Source organism: Triturus cristatus, chromosome 1_2 (assembly GCF_964204655.1).
Source record: "Triturus cristatus chromosome 1_2, aTriCri1.1, whole genome shotgun sequence".
NCBI classification, from domain to species: domain Eukaryota; kingdom Metazoa; phylum Chordata; class Amphibia; order Caudata; family Salamandridae; genus Triturus; species Triturus cristatus.
The window spans coordinates 369,578,362-369,595,908 of record NC_140580.1 but is presented as its reverse complement, the minus strand read 5'-3'; the positions used below and the strand labels follow the sequence as shown (position 1 = coordinate 369,595,908).

Genomic DNA, 17,547 nt, shown 5'->3' with positions numbered 1-17,547 from the left:
CTGACAACAGCCTTTGATACTGTCTCTCACCAGAAACTGATTCACCAATTGGGAGAATTTGGTCTGCAGGGACAGACACTCACGTGGCTCACCGGTTTTCTGGATCAGCGCACTCAGACAATTAACTTAGATCCATTTTGTTCCCATACTCTGAAGCTTACTAAGGAAGATCTGACTGGATGACAGAAAATTTCCTTCAGCTTAATGCATCTAAGACTGAGATCCTTTTGTTTTGCTCTGCTCAATCCATTTGGTCCCCAAATTGGTGGCCCACATCGTTAGGCCCCGCTCCTATTCCATCTCTTGTGGCAAAAAATGTAGGGGTCCATTTGGATAACTCTCTGACCATGAAAGATCAAGTCATGACCACAACAGGGACCGGCTACCACACTCAGTCTCTTGCGCAGAGTGTTTCAGTGGCTGCCCTTATCAATTCACCGAACCCTGATTCAGGCTTTGGTTATCAGCTGACTTGATTATTGCAATGCTCTTCTAGCATCTGCAAACTAATCTCTTTTGAATAGATTGCAGATAGTCAAGAATGCCCCTGTATACCCGCTCCAGGCCTCTGCTGAGACAGCTTCACTGGCTGTCTATTTGCCAGAGAATTAAATTTAAACTCTCCTGCCTTGCACATAAATCACTTTATGGCAGGTGTCCCAGCTATTTGGCGGACAAAATTAAATTTTACTTTTCGAGCAGGCTTCTTAGATCTAAAGGGAAAGGGCTGCTTGTGGTCCCCCGTTACAGGAAACTACGAGCAGGAGGCAGAACCTTCGCTCACCTTGCTCCAAAATATTGGAACACTGCCCGAGGACCTGCGCAAATGTCCCAGTTTTCTCCGATATAGGAAACTCTGGAAGACTGAATTATTCCGGGACTGATTTGGGCTGAACCTGTACTTTGTCTCCTCTGCAGCGCGAAGATACCCCTTCGGGGGTGATTTTGGCGCTTTATAAATTCCTTTACAAACGGTGACATGGTTGACCCTCCCAAGAAATTAACAAATAACTGAAAAACCTTAGACAATGACTTTGGATGCAAGGGGCATACATATGTTTTTCCCGGGCTTGCTTCAGCATTCAAACTCCTTCAAATGATCCCCTCCATCATATTTGGAGGACTGTCTAAAAGCTAGAATAAAGAGCACTCTTAACAGGGAAACAAGATCTTAGATGAGGGCAGACTGTTCAAAGCTGCCTATAACCAATTAAGTACCCTCAACATATGTGATCATTCCCAAGATTTTCACTTTTTAAGCAGGGGAGGGTAAGATCCCAGAAGGAAAGTTGGCATAGCCTGGCTGTCATGCCAAGATAAAGCTCAATGAAAAAATATTGCCTGGTGGTGCAATCAAAAAAATGTGGGGGACCGCCTCAACCCTGAAATTGTCTCCAATGGTGCTAAAAGCACTGTTTGCTTTTAGGATATGCTAATATGGGGTTTCCATATATGTGACAAAGAAATGACAAGCTTTCATTGAAATTGTGCTAGATGTGCTAGTCATGTTGTCGTGCTTCATTTGTTTTAGGAGAGTTTCAGATGTTAGCTCTTCAATGATTAACTCAATGCTTTTCACGCTAGTTGAAGTTCACTTTACGATCACCAGACATACCAAATAATATTTCTACTAGAATAGAATTTACTATTTTTCCTGTCCACCCTAAACTTAGATATAATATGTGCAGGCTACAAAGAACTTGAGAACAACCTTTCGTCAATTATACTGATTTCCATATGTAAGCCTTTTATTCTTATAACTTATCTGAGTTTTCCTAGTTCCGGTCTCTACTTACCAAGCGTTATCATAACTATAGTGGTTAAAACAATTACTACAATGAAGAAATTAAGTATATAAGCTCATGTTGAACTCTGAGAACACAAGAGATAAGAACCATCAAAAAAATCATGAAAAGTACCCATGACAATTATTTAAAAAACACACATTATTGACCATATTTATAAAAAAAAATGTATACCAAATTCCAATACACACGGGGTTACAAAACAAAACACATTTCTGAAAATACAATTTACAGTATAAACAAAAAAACAATGGCAGAGAATAAGGTTAAACAAAACAGATCCAACGAATAACAGGAACAAAAAGGCAATATAGCATTATAGCATCACATGCAGGCAAAATCAGGACTTTCGCCTCCCTTTCACAGCCCGCCCTCTTCATCAATTCTAACCACCTATGGTACACATCCGGACCCCAGACAGACTTTCAACACATAGTCAGTTCCCTGCAGGCAAGGATCAAGGCTAGATCTAAAGTAAAAACTAATCAGTAGCCTTTCTAACTGCAGAGCATTCATGAAAGCACAAAGAATGGCTCAGGAGAAACTCTCTGTCCGTGACCCGATGAACAACCTGGCGGACAGTCATCCAATAAGGTAGTAAGATTGGGCAAGAACAGAACATGTGGAAGAAATCTGCATCCTCTGTGTGGCAACAAGGACATTCCGAGGTCGCAGCAGAAAATATAGAATGTATACAATGGGGAGTCAGATAGACTCTATGCAGATAAAAGAACTGAGTGAGTTTGAAACAGGAATTTCGAGATATTTTAGAACTGGATTCCTGGACCCTCCTCCATGAGGAATCTGTTAGAGGCAATCCTAGATCTGCCTCCCAACATAATCTGAGAGACACAATAGATTGAACTGCTCCATCCAATAAAGCCCTATATAGTAACGTGACCATTTTCGTTCAACCTGTAATAAGGAAGACATGATGCAGGCACTCATGTTCGTGAGGTTCTGCAATGCTGGTACCCCACCACTCCTGTATCTTACATGCCAAAATGCCATGGCGGATGAAATTGCCCTCTTGTATATCATATGAGACCCGGAGGTCTGAAAAGGACACAAGTGCCAAGCAAAAAGGTCACCCTGGACAATCCTGGTCGGGTCGGTGTACAAGTCCGCCGCAAGGCACAGGTCTGCACTCTAGAATCAGGAGTGGGCTTCAGAAGGAAAATCAGCAGGCAACCCCTGGAAAGAGAGACACAGTCAGCAGTCTCCACTCCTTTTCATAAAAGACCAGGCAACGTACCAACCACTAGAGCTATGCAACTAGATAACACAATTCCAAATCAGCTGCTGCGAGTCCCCCGCTACACGGCAACGTAAAGAGCCCCAATAGAGAGAAAGAAGAAGGCTATTGAGCTTCCGAAAGAAACATGGGGGGCAAATCCAACGGGATTGCTGCAAACAAGTAAAGAAGTTGCAGTAGTGCAATCATTTTGGAAACAGCCATGCGGCCACCGACCAAAAGACCGCAATGTAGTCCAGAAGGCAATGGAGCAATGCGCCCAAAATTCCTTTCATACTGTCAATCCAAGGAGCGGTAAATAGCAATGTCAAGGTACCGTACCGTATCTCCCATTTCAACATTGGTGCTTTAGGAATAGGACCATGCTCAGGGGCATCCCCCTTCAAGTGATAAACACAGGGCTTGAACTAATTGATCTCAAGGCCAGAATGAGCACCATAATCTGAGAATGCATCCACCGCTGCTAGTAGGTCGACGTCTCTGCCTCGAAGATACAACAACATGTAGTCTGCTTACAGAGAAAGGAAAGTACAGTTACAGGCAATGTTCTGTCCCTGATAGTGTAGCCTCTGGCGAACCATGCAGGCAAAGGGCTCCATAGCCAATGCACATAATAAAGGTGACGGGGCAACCTTGCAGAGTTCCCAGCTCCACCGCAAAGGCCTCTGATATCAAGGGACTGGTGTGGATCCTGGCCAGGTGTTCAGAATTAAGAGGCTTCGCCCAGTTGACAAAGGGCACACCCAGACCCATGCTAAGCTTCATAGCATCAGGAAGTTCCATCGGAGAGAGTCAAACACCTTCATAATGTCGACTGAGATAACCAGAGCTTCCGGTGGGAGGAGCACTCAATGGTCCAAGGCCAAAACCAATTGCCGGATATTAGGCTTAGTGATGCACATGGGGGTAAAGCCAGTTTGAACCGGGTAAACAAGAGAGCACAAATGGGGGAGCAACCACGTTGCTAGAATTTTACTTAACATTTTATAATCTGCATTAAGCATAGAAAGAGGGCAGTGAGAATCAAGAAGAGGGTCCTTATCTTTTTTAGGGAGTGATACAAGGGCTGCCTCTTGCAGTGAGGGCAAGAGCCAGCCTCACTGCCTAGAGTCACTGAAAAAAACAAAAACAACAAATGATGGACGGAATGCCAAACAAATCAAACATTCACCCCCAGTCACAGATTTGGGATAAATCCATTGTGTTTTTTTGCTCACCACGCCACGCCAGTTTGTAAACTAGCATCCTGGGACCGGTTCTTGGGTATCACACCTCTTCAGCCAGGCAAGCTTGAATCCAGTGGCACAGTGTGCACGGGACCCATGTTAGGCCATACCCTTCCCACTTAGGGCGACAAAATCAAAAAGATCAAAAGATGGATGGAATGTTGAACAAATCAAACATTTACCCCCAGTCACAGATCTGGACAAAACACACAAATATTTTGATAAAAAACGTTTTAGTGAAAATCAACTTATGTTTGTGGAGTAAATGAATGTGCAAGCTTTCCAAGGACTTTAAGCAATAAAAGCACAATTTATGAAAATCTGAGATTGCCTTTAGCCAAAAGAAAGGCTGAGAATGGAGACATTAATTACTGTTCTCACCAGTATTTACCATTCAATCAAAATTCAAAGTTGGGTCATGTACCATCTGGGGACAGTTGGCTTGTTTGTTTAGCTATAAAGTATGGGACTATGATGACTGACGCCTACTACCTCATTGCCCACATGCTGCTGGGTATTAACAGCTGTTAATTTAATTTATCTCTCAATATACCTCTGCAGTCACTTTTGCCCCATGATTGTGAAGTGCCTTTAGAAGATGGCAATAACAAGTAAGCATACATGTATTTGTTCAATGTTGAAACCAGTAGACCCATATTTAACAGAAGATACTCTAGTAATTTGGAGAACATTATAAACACAAATATGCTTGAGTAGCCATGGCACAGGCCAGTAAAAATTATTTACGAAATAAACTTTGACATATTTCAGTTCTAAAGTGATGGCACCAGATCATTTCCACATAACTTAATTTAGAATATCTCTGACATAGGTATTGTGGTAGCAAGTATTGGTGTAGTGGCGGCTGAGGGCCGCTATATATTATCTGGATAGTGGTGCCCCTCATCGTATCTAAAAAGCAAATAGCATGTTGCCTTAGAGTTTCGTGAACATTAAAAAGTAGCTTGGTCTTCCATCGTGTTCCTTTATGTGAGCACAGACCTCTTTGTTGATTTGAATTATCCTTATGACTTATTGTTGATGATACCCTCTCTCTTGTATTATAACATTCCTATCGAAATTTTCTGAGTTGTAGAACCAATTTTATAAACTGTTAGGAGACTTTAGACGCAAAAGTTATAAACGTATACGTGGAACAATATGTTCAAAATCAGGGATACACATTATTTACTGTGACATCACAAAAACCATTAAAAAATCAGACAAACTCACCAGGGGCTATGTACATTTATTTTCCTCCATACAGGTGATTAGTTTTTTAAAGTTCAGTTTTTTAATATTTATAATTCAACATCATTTAAAAAAATCACTAAAAAGCTAGAAAACCAAACAACAAATACAATCTGTATCTGATCTATATTTACAGATAACTGGTCGCTAATAGGGCTCAGAGTCAAATCTAACATTTACTATGATCTAATTGTTCAAATAGTTTGTGCATAATGTACCACTACTGGACAACACTGGATTGCATTCATGAAAAGTAAAATTCTAGTGCGAGTTAATTTCCTTATGCAGCCGTACCAAATACACAGATTATTATTTAACTTTGGTTTAAATGGTACCAGAACATTCTTGCAACAGGCCACATACAATTAATACCAAAGACATGATTTTCCCCATAATATAACACTACATAACTCCTTAGTATGTGCAGGGGCAGGATCTATTGTTTAGGAATTTTTAAAAAAACCATGTGCCGCAGCGTTCTCTTCATGAAAGCACTGCATGCATACATCAAAAGGCTGTTTAATGAGTATCAAAACCTAGAATTATTGTATTTTATAAAATAGAAATGTTATGAACAAAAATAATAATAAAACCTGCTGATTCAGCCAGGAACAAACACGTTTTAGGGCCCTGTTGAATTGTCAGCATCCTATCATTACAATCATCTAAGTCTACAAAGTAACCAGCCCTTTTAAAGTGTCATAATCATTCCCTTTTCGCTGAACACTGTGTTGTGTTGATTTTTAAATTAACTGAAACAATTTTAACAAGTGTTGCAAAGTTGTACATCAACCCTTGATTGCATATAAAACTACTGCAAGTGGTCATTTAATGCCTTCATTTAAAACACTTTACAGTGGTTTTTGTCTAACCTAAAACATTGGAAAAACATAAGATTTTACAGTACACATAATTCACAATATTTCCTGTGCTAATAAATTTAAACAATTGCTATTGTTTGGAAACTCAACATTGCATAGTTGGCATATGAGCAAAGGGGTTTCTTTTTGATGTTTCTCCTTGTTTAAAAAAACATCCAGAATTCTGGGTTCACTACATTATGTAAAATGCTGGAGCTGTAACACAAATATATTGGCCTTTCACAGCTTAAGATGGTACCAAATTGATGACTCCATTTCCAGTAAGCGTGTTTTCTGTCATTAAAAACCAGCTCTACAGAGTTTCTCAGTACCTTTGTTGCATTTATACAACATTTTCAGGAAGCACTTCATAAAAGTAATTTTCTTTTTTGTATTCTGGCAACATATATGTCTTGTCAAATAAAACTACCATTCTCTTTTCAGACAATGATTGTACATTTTTTGTTTGATATATTTCTTTCATTCCCAATCAGAGCTGTTCAGTAGATCTCTGAAACTATGCAACTTTATAGAATCTGAGAATGTTTAATAACAATAAATGTCCTTTAAGTGGCAGTATAATACAAAGTAGCCTTTGCTTTTAAATGGCTAATACAATTCAGTTGAGCTCGATAGGTAGAAGTAAATATTAGGAGTACACACAGACAATAATGGAAGATCCATTATGATCTTTCACTGCATCTCTTACATTGAACTAGTTTCACTGTAAGCGTTCCTTGAATCTTAAATTAAGAGTAAACTGGGCGGACTTACTATTGGTATTTGATTAGTGATGGACTACTTTTAAAAAGTGTTCCTAATAATTTACAGAATAACGTTCTGCATAGATAACATAGTGAGGGATGAAATGTATTATAGAAACACATAGCTAGACATAAGTGCCAATACAATTATTACATGGCAAGGAGTGGGAAACAAATCCACAGGACAAGGAAATCAGAACAAGTAAAGTGCAGAGAGACCTCCATAATTGTTTTAAGCAGTACCGGAAAAATCCTTCTTGGTATAACAAAAGACCATTTCTCCTGGCATCCCAGCTGTCCATTCTTCCTTCATTAAACAAGATAACAATTCAGTGCATATAATGTAATTAAAGAAAATAACATATTACAAAACAAACAAGGTTTTACTTGCAATTATGTCCAGTCTAAAAAAGTAAAAATGTAATCCACATTTGGTGTTTTCAAAGAAAAGTTTTCATGTACTATTTGGCACAAGTTCTTCTGTAGACAAAAATGCTTTGGTCCTTTCCAACCTTCCTCTGAAGTGCTGAGAGTAGTGTGCAGTGAAGGGTGTCCACAGATTGAGTGTTTATAGCAGGGATATATGCGTAACGCATGCTCTCTGCTACCAGCGACCACTAACACTAGCAATGTCTGAGTGATACTGGCGTGGAAGCCTTCCACTGGCTCCTCCTTCCAGAAATGCAGAACGTATGTTTGCAGGTTCGAAAAGCTTCCGCCGGTTTTTATTAAGTTCTAAAATGAAGGAAGGAACAAAAGTTAGTTAAGCAATTGTAAATATGTTGCTCACCCCAATGCAAATTTGTGTTATGGTATTTGCACAGTTGGTTGCCAAACAAAACTAGATATAAACCTGACCTAGTAATTCATAGTTACCATGGCTCACAACTTTGATAGCTGACTAAGCACTATATCCACACAAAATATTAAAAGAAACTTTGAAACAATAAAACACTTAATTAGAAAAAACTATTTCCATACAGGCAAATTCCACAACCATAGAATTTACTATCAATAATCATTTATCAAATTAAAAGTTAGAACACCATGCATAAAAAATGCCTTTTTGTACAATGACTCATTCAGACTCATTCCTGAAATGGTTAGTTTAAATATGAATATTAATTTACCTGATATTGCCAGGAGCATTTTTCTTCTTGCTCCAAATGTGGTAATACCTAGCTCTCTCAAATCTTGATCTGTGAGGGTAAGGAACGTTTGAAGGTCGATCTAACAAAACAAAAAATTAGTTAATGCTTTTAATTCCTTGCAAAATCACATATTACATTCTTAGAGATCTGAGCCCATTAACATGTCAATAATAAATAAGTATTTGAACTAAATTAATTTTCTCTTGTCAACATGTAGGGATGCCTTCATTTTAAAATATTACAGTACTATTGTATTGGGTTCATATGGAGTTAAAAGTGTAGAACACTGACCAATATAAAACTACATAAAATATTTGAAGGACAGAGTATAGCCAGACCAGATAGAAAAACAGATTTGATGGCAAAATCTGAGATTGTACAATATGCATTAATTCCCATAGAAAACCTCCATGAGTGAATGAAGATGCACAAAGCTCTAATTAAAACCGAGATGTTGCATCTCTTTAGGAATTCCAGATAATTTGCAGAATAATCCAGCCCAAAATAAGACTGCACTATTTAAACTTTAGCAACATCTATTCATTTACACATATAACATAGTGTGAAGTCTTACGCAATTGTTTGTACGCGAATGGGGGATACAAACTTCAGTAAGACGGAGCTCCTGTTTAGATACAAGGATCACTTTGAAAAAGAAAATCTCTCAAAAATTAACAGAAATCCCTGGGGTACTTTTTCAAGTTGAGTAAATTATGAAAATCTAGTTAAGGGGGTTGAGATGACAATCCCTACTGCATTTATTTTCTTGCCCCACATCCCTAGAGGAATTCACTAATACAAGATCTTAATGTGCTACATATGTGGCAATCTTTGTACAAAATTGTTGAAGTCAATGCTTTTAATGACTAGAGGTGGCATCAGGAGCTAACCTGCAACGTGCTTTTATTTCCATTGTAATGCTTCCTTCTGCAAATACCCTCAGATGAATCAACATAATTCTTCATATCCAATTTAGGACATTTTTCATATAAAATGTTTTGCAAGCAAAACTATTTTAGAAAAGGAATCAAGTAATCCCACACTGTATTTCACTTAAAATCTCATGTCACCATTACTAGTGACTTGTGACAACATTATACACTTACTAAATACAATATTAATCATTTACTGAACTACATTTGTGAAGATCTGAAAAACTTGACTGGAAAGAGAATAGCATGTGATGTCCCAACAAACTGGGAAAACAGTGGCAGTGACTAATTGGTAAATGCAGGTCCCCTGAAAATCCTAGGCTTACTCCTGGCAGTTAATGACACATGCAACACGCGTACCTCAAGAAAGTTTGCAACATATTTTAGCCGGTATAAAATAACTTGAAAGCCCATAAATCAAACACTTGAATTCCCAAACTAACGATTATAAGAAAAACAATGTAATAATTATAACTGACACCAAAATTAGTTTTGGGATCAGGAGTAACTGATTTTTTTGAAGAAAATGCAGACAATAGCAAAGAAACTAATATGGAACCCAATATTATTATTACTCTTGGTTGGGAGGAAAGGAGATTACGTGGCCTGCGGGCAACCAAGATGACTGCATAGAAACACAGCTCCTGAAATCAGGAGTTTAAACCCCTAAATATGCGTTAGTAAATCCACTCTTCCCCCTACTATCTCGCTGCCTCTAAGAATTGGACCAACACGGCACCTGTGGAATCGGGATTGGAGCACCGGATGACAGAGAAGACAAGCTGAGAATGGCCACTTGGACTCATGGCTGGGGCCATCATGAAGGCCGGTGAAAGTGAGGGATCTCTTTCTGCCTTCCATCCCCATGTGGGGGTCACCGTCAGGGAAGACAAGATGCAGCACAAATGACTGGCAGGTGAGTAGTGTTGTGATCTGACAGAATCAACATGAACTGAGGGAGATGACGCAATCACCCATAACAGAAGGAGGCGCATTTGACTGAGACAAGCATCTGCAGGAATGTTGGACCAGAACTGGAAGCAGGATGAGACTTCTCCTACATCCTGCCCTGAGAGAGAGTTGTGGAGGATGAGTAAAAGCAGGCAGTAGCGGAGGGAGAAAACTGGGCCACAGTGGGCAAAAAAGGTCTGGAAATAGGATCCGGAACTGATGCGGAGGCAAATGCCTGTACGAAGGATTAACAACAGAACTGGACCCTGGAGGAGAGAAAGACACAGCCAGTAGTAGGCCACAGAAAAGAACTGCAGTAAGACACAGGCGTTGCATGCTGGGTTAATTGCCTCAAAGTGGTGACTCCACCAGACAAAGGCTTTCCCACCATGATAAGGGAGCTCATGATAGGACCTGGTCTCAAGAGAACTTAGGCCAAAGAACCTAGCAGTAAAAGCACTAGGTAGGGTGGGACTTCACTAACTAGGGGCTATAATTAATTGATAGAACATTGGTGTGGGCCCCCTGGTGTGAGTTCCGAATTTAAAAGAAGATTGTGGGACAAGAGGAGGATTCTTTTCCACCCCCAGACAACACGTGGAGCCAAGAAACTTGAAAGAGATGAGTTCAGACTCTGCCCCCCTTCTCCCCAGAGACAGTGTGGCAACCAAAACAATAAATCTAGAGCTTTGGGGCCACAGGTGGGGTGGAATGAGAAAGGTGGATGGCTATGTAGGAGAGATGAGGATATGAAAAGGAAATGGTAAGCCCCTCCAGGTAGTCAATAGTGAGTATCACCTCCCCCCAACAAGATCTTGCCCTACACCCAGTCCTCCCCCCATTAAGTAACCATGCTCCTGCTGGTGGAATTGTTGTAAGGCACAACTGTGACTGACATTGTCACTATCACCCATTCATTGAGACCCAACAGGCCTAGAAGCGGGAGAAAAACACTCAGCAAACTAACTTGGACAGATTTGTAGTGTCACAGACTAATAGCAACGACACTCCTGCGGAGACCCTGCAGGGGGCAATTCACAGGAGGGTGTAGAACACAGGAAAATCTCCCTAAAAAACAATATGGTAGCAATACAGGAAGCGAAATAATCACTTGAACCCAAAATATACTCTGCAACATTTGAAGTTAATCTAATGAGAGCAGACATCAGAAAGATGGGTATTGGGGCCTCACATACTGTAAAATGATTGCCTCAATCAAAGACGAAAAGACACTGTGGTCAAACAATCAATCAATCATGACATTTGTATAGCGCGCTACTCACCCGGAAGGGTCTCAAGGCGCTGGGGGAGAGGGGTCCGTTACTGCTCGAAAAGCCACGTCTTGAGTTGCTTCCTGAAGGAGAGGTGGTCCTGGGTTGGCCGAAGGTGGATGGGGAGGGAGTTCCATGTCTTGGCTGCCAGGTAGGAGAAGGATCTTCCTCCGGCGGTGGCTCTGCGAATGCGTGGGACGGCGGCGAGGGAGAGGCTGGTCGACCGCAGCTGGCGGGTTGGCGTGTAGAAGTTCAGGCGGCTGTTGAGGTACTTGGGGCCCAAGTCGTGGAGAGCCTTGTGTGCGTGGGTGAGGAGTCTGAACGTGATCCTCTTGCTGACAGGGAGCCAGTGCCGGTCTCTCAGGTGGCCGGTGATGTGGCTGTGTCAGGGGATGTCCAGGACGAGTCGTGCGGAGGCGTTCTGGATGCGTTGGAGTCTTTTCTGAAGTTTAGCTGTTGTTCCGGCGTAGTGGGTGTTTCCGTAGTCCAGTCGGCTGGTGAAGAGTGCCTGGGTAACCGTCTTCCTGGTTTCGGTGGGGATCCATCGGAAAATCTTTCGGAGCATGCGCAGGGTGTTGAAGCATGATGATGAGACGGCGTTGACTTGTCTGGTCATCGAGAGGGAGGAGTCCAGGATGAAGCCCAGGTTACGTGCGTGGTCCGTTGGCTTGGGGGTGGTGCCCAGGGCAGGGGGCCACCAGGAGTCGCCCCAGGCGGAGGGCGATGATCCCAGAATGAGGACTTCCGTCTTGTCTGAGTTCAGTTTCAGGCGGCTGTTCTTCATCCACTCGGCGACGTCTTTCATCCCTTCGTGTAGGCTTGTTCTGGCGGTGGCTGGGTCGTTGGTGAGGGAGAGGATCAGCTGGGTGTCGTCGGCGTAGGAGATGATGTTGAGGTTGTGTTGGCGTGCGATGGCTGCGAGGGGGCTCATGTAGACGTTGAAGAGGGTGGGGCTGAGCGAAGATCCCTGTGGTACGCCGCAGATGACTTCGGTGGCCTCGGATCTGAACGTGGGGAGGCGGACTCTCTGGGTTCTTCCGCTGAGGAACGAGATGATCCACTCCAGTGCCTTCTCTTGGATTCCGATGTCGCTGAGGCGCTGCACTAGGGTGCGGTGGCAGACTGTGTCGAACGCTGCAGAGAGGTCCAGGAGGATGAGGGCCGCTGTTTCCCCATTGTCGAGCAGGGATCTGATGTCATCAGTGGCTGCGATGAGGGCTGTCTCGGTGCTGTGGTTGGCTCGGGAGCCGGACTGCGAGTTGTCGAGAAATCCGTTCGTCTCGAGGAAGGCGGCAAGCTGTCTGTTGACGGTCTTCACGATGACTTTGGCAGGAAAAGGGAGGAGCGAGATGGGGCGAAAGTTCTTGAGGTCAGAGGGGTCCGCTGTTGGTTTCTTCAGGAGGGCGCTGATCTCGGCGTGCTTCCAGCTTTCCGGGAAGGTGGCGGTGTTGAAGGTGGCATTGATGATGTCCCGGAGTTGGGGTGCGATGATGGAGTCGGCCTTGTTGAAGACGTGGTGGGGGCAGGGGTCGGTTGGGGATCCGGAGTGGATGGTGTTCATCGTGCGGGTGGTGTCTCGGTGCTGACCGGGGTCCAGGCGCAGAGGGTGGTGGTGGGGGGTGTTGGTTCGGTGGCTGGGTGCGAGGTTGGTGCGCCGAAGCTGTTGTGTATTTCGGCGATCTTGCAGTGGAAGAATGAGGCGAGTGAGTTGCAGAGGTCTTGTGAGGGAGTGATGTCGTTGTTTCTGGCGCTGGGGTTGGAGAGCTCTTTGACGATGCTGAAGAGTTCCTTGCTGTTGTGGGCGTTGTTGTCCAGACGTTCTTGGAATGCTGTCTTCTTGGTGGTGCGGATCAGCTGGTGGTGTTTGCAGGTGGCGTGCTTGAGGGCAGTCATGTTGTCTGTGGTCTGGTCTTTGCGCCATGTTTTCTCGAGTGTGCGGCAGCTCTTCTTGGAGTTCTTAAGTTAGTCGGTGAACCAAGAGGCTTTCTTGCTGCCGGGTCTGCTGGGAGGGGTCTTCAGAGGTGCGAGGATGTCTGCGCTGATGGTGATCCACTGTGTGAGGTTGCTGGCTGGTTCGTTGGGATTCGTTGTGCTGGCGGGAGGGTTCTAGCTGAGGGAGGTGGTGAGCTGGTCGGCGGTGATCTTGTTCCAGTTCCTGCGAGGGACCTGTTGCGGGTGGTGGTGGGTCGTGGTTCTTCTGAAGCTGAAGTGGATGCAGCTGTGGTCAGTCCAGTGTAGTCCGGTGGAGTGGCTGAAGGAGATGTGCTTGCTGGAGGAGAAGACTGGGTCAAGCGTGTGGCCGGCGTAGTGGGTGGGGGTGTTCACCAGTTGCTTGAGACCGAGGTTGGCGAGGTTGTCCAGCAGGGTGGTGGTGTTGCTGTCCTTGTTGTTCTCCAGGTGGAAGTTGAGGTCCCCTAGGAGGATGTAGTCAGCAGAGGGGAGGGCGTGCGGGCTGATGAAGTCTGTGATGTCTTCGCTGAATTGTGTGCTTGGTCCCGGGGGTCTGTAGATGAGGGTGCCTCTGAGTGTGGTCTTGGGGTTGGTGTGTATCTGGAAGTGGAGGTGTTCGGCGGCGGTGAAGGTGTCGTCGGAGCTGGTCGTGATGCGGATGGTGTTCTTGTGTATGATGGCGATGCCTCCTCCAGTTTGGTTGATGCGGTCCCTCCGGGTGATCTTGTATCCGTCCGGGATGGCGATGGCGATGTCGGGCGCTGAGGAGGCGGTCATCCAGGTTTCTGTCAGGAAGGCGACGTCTGGGGATGTTGTGTCGAGCAGGTTCCAGAGTTCGACGGCGTGTCTGTGGACGGAGCGGGTGTTGAGCAGGATGCACTTGAGGTGGTTGCTGCTGGTGCTTGGCTTGGCGGGTGCGGTGCAGGTCCAGAGGCAGGTGAATTTGCAGGCTTGGCAGGTGAAGGGTCCGTGTGTGCGTTTCGGGGTGGCTTGGTAGCAGGCGGGGGTTCGGCCGGCGTTGAGTGCGTTGAGGGTGGCGGCGTCGTAGGTCCGTCGTGTGGTCTGGCGTCGGAGAGGACCAGGGGTCCTGGCGCTGGGCGCGGTCCAGGCGCGGACGGGCGCAAACGGCTTGCCTTTGGCGCGCCTTCGGCGCACAATCGGCGCGCCCGCTGCGGAGCGGGGTGGTGCGGGGAGGGGATTGGGGTACAGAAGGCAAAAGGGGGGGCGGGGCAGCAGGGGAGCAGCGGCAGGGAGGGCGAGAAAAGACGGAAAGACGGCGAGAACGAAACAAAAACAAGCACTGGTAGCGAGCAGGTAGAGGCAGGTAGGGAGACCGGGCACACTCACGGAGAGCCGCGCGGCGGGTGGAGTGACCGTCACCGACCAGGGTCAGGTCAGGTCACAGCTCCCCGTCACGCTGGAACACCTTAAGTATCCGGAGGGAGGGAGGAGCAGTTAGGAGGCGGGAGCGGGGTGGCGCGGGGAGGGGATCGGGGTACAGAAGGCAAAGGGGGGGCGGGGCCGCAGGGGAGCAGGGAGCGGGGAGGGCGAGAAAAGACGGAAAGACGGTGAGAACGAAACAAAAACAAGCACTGGTAGCGAGCAGGTAGAGGCAGGTAGGGAGACCGGGCACACTCACGGAGAGCCGCGCGGCGGGTAGACCAGCTACTGAAGGAAAGCGGCATTGCCCAGGCACAGCTAGAGGACTACAAAGGACGCTCACAAAGATACAAGGAGTTGGGGGGGTATCAGAGAGGGTAGAGGGGACCAGCGTTAAACTGTTTTTAGAAGATTTTATCCTTCAAAAGCTTAAACCTAAAAGTCTCTCAAACTTTTTCTCCATCAAACGGGTCGAAAGATCCCCGATCCCGGCTCCAAGGCCCCTGGCCTCTCCAATAATAATATTCGCTCGTACCTATGCTCTGAAAAACATTGAAATAAAGCTCTTCCCAGACTAAAGTCCAAAGACAATGATGCTGCTTTGGTGAAGTCAAGAGAACCTTTAGGGTAAGAAATAAAATACAGATGGTTTACTCGGCTAAACTGCAGAGAGAAAAAACGTGAAACTTCATGATACCTTAGGAAGCCTGGGATTGGCTGGAGACCAGCTTGAAGGAGGCGTACAAACAATTGGAGAGGAAATCAGAGCTCTAATTAAGGGAGATGTATCTCTTCATCTAGAATGGATAAACACATCAGATTAACTGGATTTTAAAATTGTCCGAAAAATACAGCCTCCCAAGGACACAGATACAAAGTAAGTAGCCAAATCATGGAGGCGCGGCATTGTGGCACAGAGGGGATAATAACAATGGTTTTGCCAAAGGTGAGGGTTCCTCTGTAGTACTTTGGAGGGCAAGAGACTGGGGTGTCATGAGATGCAGAGTGAAGAATTGAGATTAAGCAATGTTAACAATAGGAGGTGAAAATACACATGCTTTATATTTATGATGGGGATGAAAGTTGTTAAGCAAGGAGATCAAGGTCACAGGAAACTTACTTCGTTAGATAAAACAAAGTTGGGCAGACAAGCACTCTGCAAGTTGAAATGCACAAGTAGTTTAAAACCTGTGATGCAAGGGGCAAGCGGGGGAGCAGTTGGGAGGGCATGATTTACATTAAAGTTTGTTGCGTTCAAGGTCATCTTGGGGACCTCCTACTGAGTTTCTCCTTAGTAAAAATGGATAATGGAGAACTTAAAAGAAACAAGGGAGTAGAATAAGCACAACTTACCATTGATACTATGCAAACAAGACACCATGAAGAGCTAGTCTGAAAGCATTATCTTGGAACATCAATAGCTTAGCTAGTACAGTAAAGGGAGAGTTAAATAATTCCTTCAACAGCATAAGCCAGACTTAGTAATGCTGCAAGAGACACAAGACAGGGGTGTCTACAAGGTGCTGACCCATTGGTGGCATACCTCAGACTCAAGAGGAGTGGGCCTGATGGTAAGGAAGGCAACACCTCATGCACCACAAAAAATATTTATATATGACCAGTGGAGGTAATTAGAGGGCACTGGGATGGCCTAAGATTAAACCTCTGCTCAGTGTATATCCCACCCAAGCTGTACTCCTTGGCATTACATGTATTGGGTTCCCTACTCAAGCAGCTAACAATGGAGATCATTCTATAAGGAGGAAACATAAACCTGACTTTCAGGGATACAATAGACAGAAGTGAAACACAACTAGTGGGTTACAAGTGCACACGTTTCCTGGGTGCACTGGGGATATTCGATATATGTGGACACAAAACCCTCTAGCTAGACTGTACATCTTCAACTAGGGAGCACACAATAACTTCACGCACATTGATTACTTTCTCATACATCATACGCACATGAGCCATTTCCACAAAGAATCTTTGCCCGGGGAATTTCGGCCCACTTCCTGCTATGGATGTAGTTTCCAAGATGGCACTGGGGATCAGAGAGGAGTTAAACATTGGACCAATGGTACCTTAGATACAGAGAACTAGCTACCAAGATACAAGAATGTACAACTCTATATTTTGAGGATAACTTAGGCACAGTCAATTCATGATCTGGGAGGAGTGCAAAATGGTCCTGTAGGGACAAGCCAGCTCCATGGTCAAGGAAGTCCAGAAAAAGAAAAGGGAACCAGCAGATACCACGCAGGCAGACATTTTCAGGTTGGAATCAGACTTTTAGTCATCCAGAGATCACCAAGTGGGGCACGAGCTGCATCTTAAACAGCAGGACAACAATGATAGGGCTGCCTTCCTGGGCTCTCAGCAGAGGCTTTATGGAGCAGGGAACGGAGCAGGAAAACTCCTTGGTTGGTTGAGAAAGAGAGAATGTGATAGAAATGGAGTACAGGAACTTAAAATGTTCCCTGAGCCCAAAATCTGGTCAAGTAGACCAACTGAGGAGACATTTGCAGAATACTATGGCAATCTACACACAGCCTCCTGCAAAAAAAGCCATCTGAGACACAAGAACTCCTAAAAGATATTATATGACAGACCCTTTCCCTGGAAGGTGTCCGAGATCAAGACACATATCAGAGAAGACAAAATGCAGGGGCAATCAGACAATGATATTTGGAGAAGGCACTATGGCTAAATGGCCTCCCAACAGAATTATATAAAAGTATGGCCAGTATT

At 44.6% G+C, this 17,547-nt stretch overlaps 1 protein-coding gene and 1 long non-coding RNA gene across 4 annotated transcripts in view; one reads left to right on the top strand and one right to left on the bottom strand.

Annotated features, from left to right (window-relative positions):
- Nucleotides 1–17,547, top strand: part of LOC146867381 (uncharacterized) — a 137,336-nt gene that overhangs the window by 92,178 nt on the left and 27,611 nt on the right. The window lies entirely within an intron of this gene.
- Nucleotides 5,519–17,547, bottom strand: part of BICC1 (BicC family RNA binding protein 1) — a 681,813-nt gene continuing 669,784 nt past the window's right edge. For both annotated transcript variants that reach the window (XM_085604750.1, XM_085604761.1), the window contains 2 exons: nt 8,292–8,391; nt 5,519–7,896 (listed from right to left, as the gene is read on the bottom strand). In XM_085604750.1, the coding sequence (XP_085460876.1) occupies nt 7,766–7,896; nt 8,292–8,391 (231 nt within the window). In that variant the 3' untranslated portion in view covers nt 5,519–7,765. The remainder of the gene's footprint in view (nt 7,897–8,291; nt 8,392–17,547) is intronic.